Source organism: Talpa europaea (assembly GCF_964194135.1).
Source record: "Talpa europaea genome assembly, chromosome: 9".
Classification (NCBI taxonomy): domain Eukaryota; kingdom Metazoa; phylum Chordata; class Mammalia; order Eulipotyphla; family Talpidae; genus Talpa; species Talpa europaea.
The window spans coordinates 31,462,735-31,479,831 of NC_140076.1; the positions used below are offsets into that span (position 1 = coordinate 31,462,735).

Here is a 17,097-nt window from a genome sequence, read left to right on the forward strand (position 1 = left end):
CTTGCATGATGTTCTTAATTTTTTTTTAAAGATTTATTTTATTTTTATGCATACAAGAGCTGGGGTACAGGCCAGAGGTGCGGGGGTGGGGGTGGGGTGAGAGGATTCACCAGAGACAGAGTGGGGAACAGAACAGGCAGATTGACTGAAATACACTGCTGAGGGTAGCAGCGGGTGAGTCAGGAGAGGTCTGCTGCGCCGGATGGGTGGCTCCCTGGCTGGGGATCAAACTCATGCTGCAGTAGCTGCGGATAGCTTCATAGATTGCGTCTCAACCCCTTGCGCCACCAGGGAGGCCCTTCAATTGTTTTTTTTTTTTTTTTTTTGGTGAACACACCCCACTGAGAATCTGATGAATGCAGAATCTCCCTCTATGAAAGTACACATTTAACTTTTTGTACACAATTATAGAAGATGCCAAGATCTATTCTTGGACATGAAATTAACTGTTTCATTGTAAAAGAGTTGCAGATGGGGAAATCTAGGCCCCTGGTTTGAGTCCTGACTCTTCTACTGACATCCTATATGACCCTATGCAGCCACTACCCACTGCGGCTCATGTACAGACATGGAATGACTGTCTCTGCCCTGCTTCCCTCTCTGCAGTGGACTGTGATGGTGTGTGGAAGGTGTGGTGAACTGCAAAGTGCTATCAGATGTTATCAGAACACTGAGGGTCAGAGTTTACTCACCTTAGAGTCACACAGCTATTAAGTGGTAGGACCAAGGTTGAAACAAAGAAGTCACTGGCGTGCACATGTGCATGTAGCTCTCCCTCCCTCCAAGACTTTCTAAAAGGATCAAATGAGGTAATGCTCCTGCTGGGGTCACACAGAATGTGAAGTTCAATGCCTGTGTGAGTTACTCCTGGACTGCAGCTAGGATTCCACCTTAGAACCCAGGGTGGGTGGATGAGGGACTGAGTGGGGTGGTGGAAGCGTGTCGATCTGTGATGCTGCTCACGGAGACAGTCAGGACCCAATCCTACATACAGCTGAAAGTGGCTGTGTCTTCAGGGCATTGAGTAGAGCCCTGCAATCTCTTTAACACCCACCCCACTGACCAGTCTACTCAGTCAGCATGTCTAGCTTTTAGGAATAGCAATTTTAATATAGTTGCACATTTATTTTATGGTTTTAAAAATGTTACCAAGTAAATTTATAAAAGCCTAAATTCTAGTTTCCTACAGTAAAGAAAAATCCCAAAAAAGATGCTCAGACCCATCTCAGACTTTGGATGCTGTGATTCAAAGATGAACACCCGTGTGTCCCGTGTAACTGGTGGGCCAGAGCATGGTGCCGTCCCAGGCCAGAAACCTCCGCAAACTGCACCTTCTGAACTGCAGGGGGAAATCGGCAGTACTTCCTTAAACCTCCAAACTAACGCTCCAAATGCAGAACTGGTTAAGACAAGAAAGACAAAAATGTAAACTGGGATAGGGACAGGGATGACAAGGAATCCTGGAGCATCATAAACAGCTGGGCATGAGAACACCGGGCAACTATTCTGATGCATTCCCTGCATCCGGAGGCTAGGATATAAAGCCCAAGGAAGTCAAAAGGCAGGAAGAAGAACTGCAAAGGGCAGTGCTATTTCTCTGGTGATAGCAAATCCCTTAGTGTTTTCTTGGCTCTTAATTCTATGTCAGTCATTTAATGCAGTGCTTGTAAGAAAAGGAATGAGACTGCTTCGTCTCCAGTTCTGGAGCTCCACGGGCCAGAACGTGGTGCGTGAACAGTAACAACTAGAAGAGACCTTTCCCAGCGATAGGGCCTATGGGATAGGAATTCATGGAACTGAGCAAGGAGAACCACCTCCCAAGATTGGGCTGAAAAAGGGCGTGTAAACTTCATACACATTGGAGTAGCGTTTAAGAACTTTTATGAAATTGGTTTCAGAGTAATGTCTGTATTATTGGAAAACAGAAGTGAAGGTGTTAGGAGGGAACAATATGATGAAGTCAAACCCAAATCAGATGGAACAGGCTAAATAGGAAAGTAGGGCCTCCCTGGTGGTGCAAGGGGTTAAGCACTGCACTACGAAGCAATCCGCACCTTCTGCAGCATGAGTTCAATCCCCGGCCAGCCAGGGAGCAACCCACATGGCGACTCGCCTGCTGCTCTCCTCAGCAGTGTATTTCAGTCAGTCTCCCTGTTCTGTTCCCCACTCTGTCTTTGGTGAATCTTCTCACCCCCTGCATCTCTGGCCTGTACCCCAGCTCTTGTATGCATAAAAAAATAAATCTTTTTTTTAAAAAAGAAAAGTAAATACAGAGTTCCTTCCCTCAAACCGCCACTCACACCCTTGCTGCTATTCCTGAGTGACCTGTGTTCAGGGTTGTAGCTTCTCCATGGCAGCTACAGAACAAGTTCTACCTGGAAAAGGAAGGGCTGGTGCCCTGGCGCATCTGTAGCCTTGGAAATGACTGTCCTGAGGGGCCCCTAGGTTAGCAGGGGGTGAGTGGAGAGGCAGTGCTCAGGATGAGCTCCCTCCAGAGTGGGTTTCTTTTCCTTTCAACCTCTCAAGCCAGAGAAGCACACGGTGAGGCAGACACAGGCCTAACCTGCTAGGAACACATCTGTTAAGAGAGTATGCAGAGCGGTCCCTCACTGGCGCATCAGAGCAAAGATAGAAGGAGCACTTTTCCTGGCCAGTGCACATTCTGGGAAAGGGAAAGTTACCAGGCATATCTCAGGCCCCCATTAGTCTTCTGAGAACGCTTTAGCTCAGCACAGCGGTGAAAATCCAGCACTTCTGAGCAAGTACAAAATGCCAAAACCAGAACCCTGACCCCTGGGATAGAGATCATAGGTGACAGAAAAATATGGAAAGATATATATATTTTTAACTTCCCCATCCCTGCCCTCTTACCCCCACCCCCCGGCCCAGGTGGAAAGGTATTTTAAGACTCAGAAGAAATCATTAACTGTGAAGGTATAAACAGTGCTTCCATGAACTAAATTCCAAAGCCCAAGTCCATAGATTAATAAAAATCCCCATTTACTAAATTAAACCCAAAATTATTGTAGCTAGGTTCAGGCAACACATGTCTTTTGGAGTTGAATTTCCAAGTTTGCTCTCTTAAATATATGAAATCAGAATTTTCAGCCATGGAATAAGACCCCTTTCATTTGCGATGGCAGTCCAATATCTAATGTTAATGACAAAACAGCAAAAGAATGAAAGAGGGGAGCAAGTTCCAATTACAGTGGGACTGAAGAGTCTGCGGGAGGTTGACCATATTTTTTGCAATAGAGAATGTACTTGCAACACCAAATGACAAGGTCCAAGTGTGATGGAATAGAGGGAGAGAGAAGCAGCAGAGAATTGTATCTCACGTACACTGGTGTCCGTGAGGGTCTAACTACTCAAGGGCCAGCCTAACAGCAGCCCCCAAAGCTGGTTCAGATGCTGAAGTGCTGGTACTGGTCCTCTCACACTATCTTAACATCCACATTGTGCTTGAACTGTTTCCCTTGCTGCAGCGGAACAGCACTGCCTCCTAGATGGAACCTGGAGACCCAAGGTATCAGCAATTATATATAAATATATAAATAAATACCCCGCATATATGTCGAATGCAGGCCTCAAATACAACTTAACGTATTAGCAAAGAGTCAGAAAGTACCCACAAAAATGATAATGCTTTTCCTTCCTATAACGTTTAATCTCCATGCTGAAAAGTCGCATTTGAATTTTTCCCCATGCCGCTTCAATTAGATGACAAAGTAGAAATCCAGTCATGAAAATAAAAAGGCAGAGGTGCAGGAGCCCTGGCTCGGTGAGAAGTATCAAATACACAGCACCCTGATGTTAGGGGACAGCAGAATTCCTAGCACGGTGGGGAGAAGGTGGGCCACAGGGAGGTAAAAATCCCACTCAGTGAAGCTCACACGCGAATAGGGCATTAAATGTTGAACGAGGGAGAGGTGACAGGACAGGGGTGAGGGAGAATGCAGTTATAATTCTCTATAATGAGGGTTGGGGAACATATACTCATGGATGGGAAATTTTAAGTAGCTATGTTTATTATTACTTTTTTTTTTCCAGCAATCTTGCAAGAGGCAGAAGTGTGACATTTGAATTGAGTGAGCCGAGCGTGTAGGTGGGTTGGTGAGGAGCCCTTCTCTTGATGCAGGCCTCTGGCTTGTCAAGAAACGGCTGGTTCCACCGCTGGGCCGTGTTTACTCTTTCGCTTCGAGGAAAAGGGTTTCTTGAGGGAACAACTTTACCTCCAATAATGATTTATTTGGGTCAAGCTGGGTTACCTAAAAAGAAAGAAAACACATATTCAAAAGACTGAAACAAGCACATGATACTCAGATCCTATCCATGCACACCGATCTTGAGCTTACTATCTACTTGGCCCGAGCATTTGCACATCTATTATCTGCTTTGATACTCAAAATAATCCTGTGATGTAGGTAGGTGTTGTTATTTCCATTTTTATGTGAGGAAACCAGGGCTCAGAGAGGTCAGTCTCATAATTTAGTGGGTGTGTGTAGAGGGCTTGCCTCCTGCAGAGCTCAGCTAGGCCAGCAGAACAGGAGGCCCTCGGAAAGGGTGCTGGTTAAATAACTGACTGTTTAGCTCCTGACAGTAGGGAGGATCTTCTCTTCCTGGAGGCATAAGGGCTGAACCCTTGGGGCTGATCTTCATGCTAAATCTACCCACAGTAAACTGTAGAATGGCCACTCCGCCATGCTCATAGATAAGTATCTCTTCTGCTGAGGAGAGGCACCCGCAGGAGGCATATCACAATCTCCTTTTTTGGGGGGGGGGTGGGAGGTGGGGGCTATATAGTTTGAAAAAAATGAGGCAATGTCATCATATGACTTTACATTTTAGAAATAAAATCATTATTTTATAACATGAACTACAGAAAATAAAGGTAGGTAACATCTTTTTGGCTCAGGGGGAATCTGCTAATCATAAGGATTCTAAATCAGGTTTATGAGCACTTAGGCTGGGGCAGGGATAGATACGCAGGTTTTCTGAGTGGAGTGAGAGAAAGAAACAGACAAAACTTTCCTCTTTATCAAAAGTTGAGAAACACTGGTTTAGTGGAAAGGACAATGGGCTTTGGAACCAGAAATATTTTGGTTTAAATCATAGCTGTGTTGGCTACTAACCTTGTGGCTTTGGAGTTAGTATCAACCTTGCAGGACTGAGGTGAGGATTAAATGAGAAAAAACATATAATTAGCACAGTGTCTGGCACAGAGCTGGTGTTCAAGGATGGCTGCTGTGTGTGTGAGCAACTCTAAGGATGGATGGACACAGAGATACAGGCAGCTCTGAGTGTGCATGATGGGAGACCAGGCAATCTGCTCTTGGATACAGGAGTCTGGGGCTCTGTGGATGAGACTGCAGCACCAGAGGCAGGCAGTCTTGTCCTCTGCTCAACTCAAACCACACCTAATGATATGGCTCTACTGTCTTCTCCTACCCGAGAGGGAGCTGGGGCTCTGGGGGACGAGTATCACAGGCAGGCTGGTGAGCTGAAGGAGGTACACTATCAACTGTATCCAGATGGAAACCTGGTATGCCCAGGAGGGTCATTAAGGAGACACATCCGCCTCCAGAATCTTCTCTGCTTATACGGAACACAGAGCAAAGTGCTATACTGGGCATCTCTTGGGTTCTGGACAGATGGGCCGGCAAGGCGGTGGGAAGGGCTAGTCTACTGTCTGTCTTCCAATGCACTGGGGGCAAGCTACTGGCAAATGTTTACCCACTTCCCCAATTAACGTACAATACTGCACTGGCTTCTGTCAACAAACAGAGCCTCTGCCTCCGACTAGTTGGCATTTTCCGTCCAGCTGCTTCCGCTATTGTTCTTAATTAACATGCCAGAGCTCTTCCGGCATCTTCTACTTTGTTATTTGTGGTTTGTAAATATGATGTTTGCTGGGAGATACCAAAAATCATAATAGTGCCAGAACTGTGCATACCAGCAAAAAGACAGACTAGTAAGCAGATGAGGCTGGGAGGCTGAAGTCTCAGGCCCCAATTTCCATCTTGCCTGAGCTGTTAATATGCAAGGTTAGAGGTTCAGAAAACACACCCAATTTCCTCATGAGGAATCCAAATTTATAAATTCCACACATTTTAAGGAAAACATTCAGACTACATAAAAAAATAACTCAAAGGCAAGAATAGCTTAATATGTAAAATACAAAAATTAGAACAAAAAAATCAATATGGAACTCTGTTTCAGAGTCATTTAGCTATCCCTATACCACCTTTAAAGCAGATCAGAGTTCTTCATTGATAGTTCAAAAAATAAACTCTAAGCACGTAGCAGAAACATTTCTATACAACGGCTTCCATGTCTCTGCAGAAATATTCCACCAGATACATAAAATTCTTGTGGGAAGAAATAAGATATTTATTCTTTAAAATATTTATTTATTTATTTATTTATACCGGGGTACAGGCCAGATGTGTGGGGGGTGAGAGGATTCACCAGAGACAGAGTGGGGAACAGAACCAGCAGACTGACAAAATACACTGCTGAGGGGAGCAGCGGGCGAGACAGGAGAGGTCTGCCACGCCATGTGGGACCCTCGCCGGTCGGCCAGCCAGGATCGAACCTGCACTGCAGAGGCTGCGGACAGCTTCACAGCGCGGCGCTCAACCGCCTGCGCCACCTGGGGAGGCCCCTTTTCTTCTCTTCTGTACTATACCAGAGAACTAGACAATGCACTAAGACAAGTAATCAAAAACAGTGGGAAAGGATTGGACAGGAAGAAACACTGCTGTCAAGTGAGGCAAAATTATTGCTGTTTCACAGTTGAGATACCATGAGCTATCTTACCAAGGTAGCAGATAGACTAAGGTTTCAAACTTAAGCATTTCTGACACCACTGCTCGTGATAACTAGAGCTGCCTTGGGAAAATGGAGAAGGGAGGAGCTAGGTGAGCCCACTGTTGTACCTAGATGCATTCAAATAAGGGCTTGTTTGAAGATGATGATGATAGTATTTACTGAGCACTTACTTTCTACCAGTTGTATTCCAATCACTTTACATTTTAAAAATAATTTAATTTCCACAATAACCCTTTAAAGTAAGTTATCTGAGGTAGATACATATTCTGCCAGAGGTGTTGTTAAAAGCAGGATGCACAGTGAGAAAGAAGTTGTATGAAATGACCCTGAGGGTATTTCTAACCAAGCTTCCAGGATATAAGATCTTCACTTTAAGAATGGCAAAAGGGCAAGGGTCAGGAAAAAAATCCTGAAATGTTTATAAAATACGAATACAAAAACCCAATCTGAGCTTGTGTTCTGCCATTTACTTGGGACTTTACTGAATTATTGACTCTCAAAATCAACAGAAGCCCACCCTCTGGGACTCCTTGGGGGAGGGGAGGTATTCTCAGATAAGAAGTCTGTTCTGATTTTGTCTATGTGAGAAAAGGAAAACCAAACCGCCTTGACATTTTATTCATTATACTTAGGAAGCCTGAATGGATATATTATTTTCTCATTATGTTACTATTTTAGCAGATTGGCTTTGTGAGCATGTTTGTGTTAGCAAAAATGGGACATGTTCTCAGCCAAATAGAGTTATTCTTTCTACATCAATTTTCTTAGGAACATGAATTTTCATATACATCTTATTTCTAATACTTTCCTGGGCTTCATTTCTTTTTCTAAAAATGTATAATACTAGGGCCTCCCTGGTGGTACAAGGGGCTAAGCACTGCACTATGTGGAGCAATCCGCAGCCTCTGCAGCACGAGTTCAATCCCTGGCCTGCCAGGGAGCAATCCACATGGCGCAGCAGACCTCTCCTTTCTTGCCTGCTGCTCCCCTCAGCAGTGTATTTCAGTTAGTCTGTGTGTCCTGCTCCCCACTCTGTCTCTTCTCTAGTGAATCCTCTCATGCCCCACATCTCTGTCCTGTACCCCAGTTCTTATGTGCATAAATAAATCTTTAAAAAAATATAAAAATGTATAATACTGCGGCTGAGACAAACGTGAATCAATGTGACAGATTCTCCTGGCGGAGGTCGCAGTGAGTGAGTCCCAAAATGTTAGGGTAGGAAAGCTCCTGAAATGCCAAATAGTCTAACCCTTTTATTTCACAGCTGGTTAGTCAGAAGCTCAAAGAGGTCAAATGATTTGGCCCAGGTTACACAGTTGACAAGGAGCAGATATAGTATTCTACCCCAGGGTTTTCTGGCTTTTGTTTTGGAGTTCTTTCTATTCACTCCATTCTGCCTCTTTTTTTTTTTTTTTTTTAAAGATTTCTTTATTTATGCAAGCACTGGGGTACAGGCCAGAGGTGTGGGACGGTGAGAGAATTCACCAGAAACAGAGCAGGGAGCAGAACAGGCAGAAGGACGGAAGTACACTGCTGAGGGGAGCAGCAAGCAAGACAGGAGAGGTCTGTCTCGCCATGTGGGAATCTCCCTGGCCTGCCGGGAATCAAAGTGGTGCTGCAGAGGCTACGGTGGACAGTTTCACAGCTCAACCCACTGTGCCACCTGGGAGGCCCCTACTTCTCACTTTTTAAAAATACCTGTACACAAGTATACTACTACTATTAGGCTGGGAACTACCTGAAGGCAAGAGTCAAATAATATTGAAGATTGGGACCTCCCTGGTGGCGCAAGGGGTTAAGCACTGCACTATGAAGCAATCTGCAGCCTCTGCAGCATGAGTTCGATCCCCCGGCTGGCCAGGGAGCAACCCACATGGCGCAGCAGACCTCTCCTGACTTGCCCACTGCTCCCCTCAGCAGTGTACTTCAGTCAGTCTGCCTGTTCTATTCCCCACTCTGTCTCTGGTGAGTCCTCTCATACCCCCCACCCCGCAACTCTGGCCTGTACCCCAGCTCTTATATGCATAAATAAATAAATCATTAAAAAATAATATTGAAGATTATAGTAGCATCAATATAGACATAGTATTCTATATATAGTTTGTAAGATATTTACACAAATATTAACTAGTAGTCTTGTAGGGTAGGTATTATTATCAATCCTTTTTATCTTCTTTAATTTTGGTAAGGTCATGCTTTTGAGATTGAATAAAGTCTGGGTCTAATATTTTTACATTTAGAAAAAATGCAAGGTTCAACAAATGGCACTGCAACAATTGAACATCCTCAAGCAAAAACGTTAATCTAGACACCCTTCACAAAAACTAACTCAAAATGGATCACAGACTTAAATGTAAAACACAAAACTATAAAATTCTTAGAAGAAAGAATGGGAGAAAACCGATATGACCTTGGGGATGGTGATGTCATTTTAGATAAAACATCAAAGACACAATACATATAAGAAATAATTGATAAGCTGAACTTCATTAAAATTAAAAACTTCTGTGAAAGACACTGTCAAAAGAATGAGAAGACAAGTCACAGACTGGGGGAAAATATTTGCAAAAGACACATCTGTTAGAGAACTATTATCCAAAATATATAAAAGAACTCTAAAAACTCAACAATAGAAAACTAATAACCCAATTAAAAAATGGGCCAGAGATCTTAAAGACACCTCACCAAAGAAGACATAGAGATGGGAAATTAGCACATAAAAAGATGTTCCACATCATGTATCAGGGAAATGCAAATTAAAACAAATGAGATATTACTACATACCTATAAGCATAGTCAAAATCCAGAACAATGACAACACCAAATGCTGACAAGGACGTGGGTCAAGAGAAACTCATTCCTTGTTGATGGAAATGCAAAATGGTACAGCCATTTGGAAGACAGTTTGGTGGTTTCTTACAAAACTAATCATATTCTTATTATACAACCCTCTAATGATATTTCCTAGTATTTACCCAAAGGGGCTGAAAACTTATGCCCACACAAATCCTGCCTCTTGCCAAAACTTGGAAGCAACCAAGATGTACTTTAGTAAGGGAATGGATAGACTATGGTACATCCAGAACCTGGAATATCATTCAATGCTAAAAAGAAATGAATTCCCAAGTGATAAAAAGACTTGGAGGAAACAATTATACAAATGTTTATTAACAATCTTGTAGGGTAGGTTCTCTGTAGCATTTTCTATTTATTACTACTAGTGAAGGAAGCCTGTCTGAAAAGGCTACCTATTGTTATGGCTCCAACTATAAGACATTCTGGAAACGGTGATACCAGATAAATAGTAAAAGATCATTAGTTGCCAGGGGCTGGAGGTTAGGGGGGAGTAAATAGGTAACGCACAGGGGATTTTTAGCACAGTAAAAATACTCTCTATGATACTATAATATTGGATATATGTCATTAAATATTTGTCCAAACAAGAATGTCTAAGACCAAGGTGAATCTAATGTGAATTACGGTCTTTGGGTGATTATGATGTGTTAATGTAGTTCACCTTGGAACAAATGAAACACTCCTGTGGAGGATGCTGATAATGGGGGAGCTATGCATGTGAGGGTGGGGGGAGAGAGGACATGGGACTCTGTACTCTCTGCTCAATTTTTCTGTGAACCTAAAGTTACTCTAAAAAAAAAAATAAATACTTAAAAAACACACACAATAGGCTGAATTTTAAAAAAAGTTTCCAATGTATTTTAACAACTTAATGGGGGAAGTGTACTGCAGCAGTACCTGGTAACCATGCCTTAGGGATCAGGATGTAGATTAAGAAGTAAGACCCAGAGATTGGACTTGCCTATGTTTACATGGTGTAAATGGTAGAGGCAGTTCCAGAACCCAAGTCTTCTGACCTATTCCCTCGTAATTTCCACTCTAACTCCCCCCCTTCCCACAAGTGGTCTAATGGGGTTTTCTCTCTCTCACTCCATCAGTTACACACAACCTTCAGATTTAGTGTGTGGACTGGAGAAGCAATAACGCACCAAGAAACTTCTCAAAATCTATTCTTACTTTCAGAGTAAAACTTGCGTTTTGAAAATATAGGTAGTAGTACTACCCTCAGAGGGTTATATAGTGTTTATAAAGCACTCAGCACAGTTAGCCTAGTAAGCTCCAATAAATGTTGACTGTTGATATTGTTATTACAATATAAAACAAAGAAGAGCTGGGGCAGCCTACAAGATACAATTTCTATCCCATTGTCACCTTAGTCTTCTCTCGCTTTCTTCCTTTAACTTTTCTTTCATTCTCCCTCTTCCCATCTATAAAAAGTCAAGAAAAGAAAATGTCCTGCCAGCACCCTATGCTTTGCAGCCCACCAATGTCTTCAGCACCCCAGTTCCACCACAGCACAGTAATGGAAAGAGGAGCATCTTTCTCTGTTTCCTGGAAATCTCACCCTGTAGTACATCTTTGCAGTGATTCAGTGACACAGGTTGATCCAGAAATTGCACGGAAGGCTGGGATGGAAATAAGCCATCAAGTAGTCCCATAATAGGATGCTTCCAGATTGAAAACTTCCTTTTGGGGTTACATTATCACTTGGAATAAAAGTAAAGGAGAAGTTGCTATGAGCTATAACTGGCATTATAGATGAGGATGGCGACAACCACCATGTGATTAGCAATCCCTTATGTTTGCTTAATGAGGCCACCAACTCTAAACTGTTACTAATGTCAAAAAGGCCTCAATCTTAGCACGCTGTCAGGGAGCTCCTGAACACCAATCAAAAGATGTGGCCCTCTCCTGGTACTGGCATCCTGGATGGTGGCTTGGATCACAGCATTATTAAACAACAATTTTCATGCGGTCAGGCCCAGAGGGAATAGAGGGGCATCTTACAAGAGGGACAGAGTAAGTAGGGGAGGGGAAAGCCTCTTTTTTTTTTTTTTTTAAGATTTTTATTTATTTATACAAGTACTGGGTACAGTCAGAAGCGCGGGAGGGTGGGAAAATTCACCAGAGCCAGAGCAGAACAGGCAGAAGAACTGAAATAACACTGCTGAGGGGAGCAGCTGGTGACAGGAGAGGTCTGCGCGCCATGTGGGACCCTTGCCCGGTGGCCGGGGATCGAACCAGTGCTGCAGAGGCTGCGGGCAGCTTCGCAACCCAGCGCTCAACCGCTGCGCTACCGGGGAGGCCCGAAAGACTCTTTTTTTATGTCTAGAAACTGAAGATCCAAATCTGCAGGATGAACATGAAAATCACAGAAAAGAATAAAAAGCATAAAAATAATGAGAATAGACATATCTGTTCATGCTGGGATGCTGTTTCCCTTTAGGCTCTGGAAGACACGTTTTAAAGGAAATGAAAAGAAATATTTTTTAAAAGAGTGGTTTGCAAGCTCACAGTTCCTGAAAGTTTAATAAACAGGGTGTAGGTAAGTAAAGTATCAGGCTTTTCTGCCCTCCTGCCAATAGGATTAATGATGGATCCTTGCGGTCCTGAATGCATGCCTGATGGCGGGCACCTGGAATAGGGTGTGGGCATATGTAGATGGGATTCACCTGGGGTAAGACTCGGCTTATAAGGGCGGCATCATGGAGACGCCAGCAGAAGAACAACCACAAGAAGCAGAGAGAAAGAGAACGAAAGAGAAGCAGAGATCACCAGGGAATGCCGGAGAGCGCAGAAAGAGTGAAGACTTGCTGGGGGCTGGGAGGCCTGCCAGCCTCCAGGCCCCCCAGCACCCCTGCCTGCCGTGTACCTTGTAAATTCCAATAAAGCCTGCAAAAGCCACCAAGGGTTCCAGGACTCTTCCTTTACCCTGTTTGCTAGATCATAGAGATCCTGCTCCGTGCCCTTCCTGCCCTTACACAAGGTATAGCGAAATTCATGAATGAGGATTCTGGGAATGTGGTCAGAGAAACAATGTAGATTAGGCCCAGTGATGTGCCAGATTACAGGTGTGCTAAGATACTGGCCTCCTCAATCCTTGAACACAAGATAGCTACAGTCCTCGGCACACTGCAATGCCTCTGATCTGAGTGACCTAGAATGCCTACTCCAATGAGGCACACCCACAATTTTAATGTATGCGGTGATTTGAAAAAGGCTGGAAAGCACTGATCGAGCGGATAAGTTTCACTTTCAGAGTCTGATATCATGGAAGAGAGCCAGGCCCTTGTATAAAAGATTCTTAGAATCCCTCTGATAGAAGATTGGTCTATAATACTAACCACTGTGTTTAGAGCAGGGCCCTAAGAGACGAATGAAAGAATCCTGTTATCTCACTCTAAATACCCGAGAAACCCCAGAGTTTCGCCACTAGACACGGATTAAGTGTTAATTAAGGAGGTTTTAAGAAAAAGCACTGGGTTTTGAATCCTGGCTATGCATGTATGCTCTTGAGCAAGTCATTTAACCGCCAGAAGAACCAGATTTCTCATCTGTAAGCTGATGACAACATGACCCAATATTTAATAGGCTCTACGAGACCATTTTCCTCAGGGCTACTCCACATTGCCACTGGGAGAGAGTTGAGCAAAATATTGGATCCTTTCTCTCTGCTACTTATAATTGTTACATATTCCATACGGCAACAGGACAGTTCCCTTTTACTTTGGTCTTATTTTCACAATGTGTCAATGGATGGTGTTTCTGGCAAGGCTCAAAATAGCTCTATAATGGAAGACACAGCTGAAAGGATAGTTTGGAGATAAAGCATGAAGGGCTTGAATGTCTTATTAGGCTTGATTTAAACTTTCGAAAAAAAACTTTTCTCTCTGACTTCAGAGAGATGTGGAGTGGCATGCTAGATGTGCTCTTTAGGCAGAGTGGCTAGGGAGGAGTGAGCATTTTGAACGCATTTTAATACTCAAGCAGGGCCATGCGAGCTGGTGCCTGTGTAACTGCATGCAAACACCGCTCAAGAGCTGGAGCTTTGAACAGGAGTTAAAAGAGTTGAGTCCCTAACGACATACAAAAGACTTGCCGGTGTGATTTATTCTGATGTATTTACTTATCCAATTACCAAAACAGCAGGAGATCATTAAATTTTCTAGTTACCAGATGCAGCACGTTTAATATCTTAAATGTTACCAAGGCTCTCTCTGAGCTATTTTGATATTACATTTCATCTGCCCAAAGGCTTATGAAACTGGAAGGCAAGAATCATGAACAGAGCAGGTGTGTTCTTTGAAGATTGGTCCAGCAGGTGCCTGTACAATACCAAACTTAAACCAGAAACTCCCAAATTCTTTCCTGGATTTAAGGAAAAGTATCACGATGAGAAACTACTTAGGAGAGAATATGTTAAGAAAGTGGTAGTTGAAGGTGGCTGGAGATTGCATTTTCCTGATCATGCTTGCTCCCCATAAGTTGGATCCCAATGTTCATAGTCAAGACTCGAGTGGAGGAGGGAGAAGGGAACAATAGACCTCTGGGAGACTGCAAACCTGGCTCCTAACCCTACCTTATTATTCCTGACTAGCTGTGTGATCTTGGACGAGTGGCTTTCCTCCTCTGAGTTTCCTTGTCTGTTACCAGGATGCTAACATGGGCTGTCCCTCCTCCCAGGACTGCTCTAAGCTCCACCACAGTTTATCTTCCATTGTAATTCACATGATGTCTCTTGCATAAGATTGAGCACCTTAAAGACTGAACTGTATTTCCTGTATCTGTATCCCCAGCATCCAGGAAAGAACCTGGTGCATTATTTGCTCTCAATAAATGCTTGTTGAATAAATGATCAAATCAGAGAAAGGAGATCATAAAATACAGAGCAACATCAACAGTGATGTTATTAACAACATTTTGGAAGTGGCAAGATAGAGGTTTCTTCTATTTTCTTCTGGAAAAAAAATCAAATAAATGAAATCTGGACCTAAGCTTTTTGAAAGGATGATGGGGCAACTTAGTTCCAACATTTTTTATTCTTCTGATTTCTAAATATCATCCCTCACAGATCCTATGCTCCAGCCAATTAAGAGCAGTTTAGTATCCCCCAATCATGTCTTGTGCTTTTCTTCCATGAATCTTTGTTGATATTATTTCCTTTACTGCACCTTCCTCCCCAGTCCCACCTGTTGAAAACATATATACTTCAAGACTTAGCTCAAATGCTACTTCCTCAATGAAACCAAGTCTAAGTGACAGAACCTGAATTAATCTCTTTTTCTTGTTTCTTAGAAGAGAGTCAATCATCAGTGGCATTTTCCCCCATTCACTGGACCATGGGCTCCAGGGACAAAGGGACCATATATGTTCATTGTGGTTTCTCCCTCATGTGCCTATTCCACTGCCCTGTGTGTGGTCAATCCACATTTGCTGAGCTAACACGTTTGTTTCACCTAAATTTCCTCAGATGAGGGAGCTGCCAATGTCTGCAGGCAGATGCAAGGTTAGCGCTTAAAGTGGAATGCAGGCACTGGCTATGCTAACCTTGTCCTTTGCTAAAAAATACTCTGATACTTTGACCAGGTGAGGCAAACACTTCGGGAGGATCTAGCTCAAAGGATCAGCTATTTTTTTTTTGGTGCCTGTCAGATTATTTTGCAATTGCTGGTCTATGAGTCTATCTCTTCAGATAGGGAGGATCTGAGGGCACATGCAGAGGTCTTACTTCCTCTGTTCCCAGAGCCTAGCATGCTGCTGGAAACAGTATGGATTCAATCAATATCTGCTGAAAGGCTGCCCTATTGAGTAAGGGAATGGAAGTTCCTCACTCTCCCACAGAACTCCACAATCCAAAGAAAGGGAGTCTAGAGCTGTATCCTCAGACCTCTTTCCCCAGCCTCGCTTCAGCAATGGGCAGAGCATGCTGGTGAAACCCCTAGACCCCAGTTCCGGATTCTCTCTGGTCCTGGTCCTCAGTCAGTCCTATTGCACCGACATAGTGACTAACAGTAAGTTTGCATCAGTTGCCCTTTTAGAAGCGACAGATTTTTCCCTGTCTATTTAAACTGTTGTTGGAATTGGCTAATTAGAAGGATTTAAAAAATCTTAATACTCTAAACAGAGAAAACTGGTTCTGAATTATTAAGCAACATTTTCAATGCATCTGAATAACCTTAAGTGACTTAACTGCCACCTGATCCTAAGCTCTGGCTCAGATAAATAAATGTGAAATACTGTCAAAGCCCCAGCTTATAGCAGCCTCCAGCTACAGTAAATAAAAGCTTAAGTCCCCATAAACTGTCTGGGACAGAGACATTCTCATATAAAAGGAGTGAAAGAAGATGATCTTAAATAAAGCCAGTAGGACCAGGAAGCCAATGGTTTTGTTCTAGTTTTCAGAAAAGAGTTGTCAATGGGGCAGGTATTACCTACATCGAGGTCATTTAATCACAGAATCACACAGTATCAGAGCTGAAAGAAGATTAAGAAAGCATTTATTTCAATCTCTTCATATTTCAGATGAGGAATATAAGACCCAGAGAAGGATGTACCTTACTTGAGATCACAACAAATGGCTGGAAGAATCAAAATTCTACCCTAGGATACCTGACTCCCAGCTTAGTCCCCTTCCCACTATATCCTATTTTACTGAGAATGTCCTGCTAGAGATTTCAAAATGAGAGGCTGACGACCGGTTGCCAAAAACACCTGAAAATTTTAACCAGAGAGGTGACTTCTGGCACTTAAATCTCAACTTCTGGATTTTTCCTTCAGACTTTGGACTTCCATGGCTATGGAGGAGAGGTGGGAAGGGGAGAGGGAAACCAAGAATATAGTGAGTAATGTTGCGATAACGGGGGTCCCTTTCTTGCCTATCCTGAAACCCTGAGCATACCATGAGTTTCTGCCTGGCGAGAATAAAAATACAAAACCAGACAGAAACCAAGTAAAAACTGTGGATGCACAAATGGGCAGAACATTTTATTTCTTATTTACTAGACACATTATTTCTTGAGTGCTTACTACAAGGCCTTAAACTGTGCTAGCCATGGGATACAAAAGTGTACAAGGCACTACTTCTCTCTTCAAGGAGGGCAGAGTCGAGGGCAGGACACACAAAAGAAATTGGGCCAGTGCAGTTTTGAAAAGTAAGTGATGGGGAAGCAGGCAACAGTGAAGCACATGAAGGTAGCTCAGTCCTATGGGTCCATTAGCTTTACACTTCTCTTTCCTCCTCCTCACAATTGTTTGCTACAATCTAATAATTTACTGACTTGTACTTTAGTATACAATAAACCAAAATTAGTTGCTTACTATGTGTCAGATGCTATATTGGGGGAACACTCAGATGAATTAGTCATAATCCCAAATAACTTCAGACTTGAAGTGTATTTGGGTAAACCATTT

At 43.1% G+C, this 17,097-nt stretch overlaps 1 protein-coding gene across 2 annotated transcripts in view; it reads right to left on the bottom strand.

The window, feature by feature from the left end:
* Positions 1-4,184: 4,184 nt before the first annotated feature.
* Positions 4,185-17,097, bottom strand: part of FAF1 (Fas associated factor 1) — a gene marked incomplete at both ends in the record, with an annotated part of 326,509 nt that continues 313,596 nt past the window's right edge. For both annotated transcript variants that reach the window (XM_084242620.1, XM_084242619.1), the window contains one exon: positions 4,185-4,268. In XM_084242620.1, the coding sequence (XP_084098746.1) occupies positions 4,185-4,268 (84 nt within the window). The remainder of the gene's footprint in view (positions 4,269-17,097) is intronic.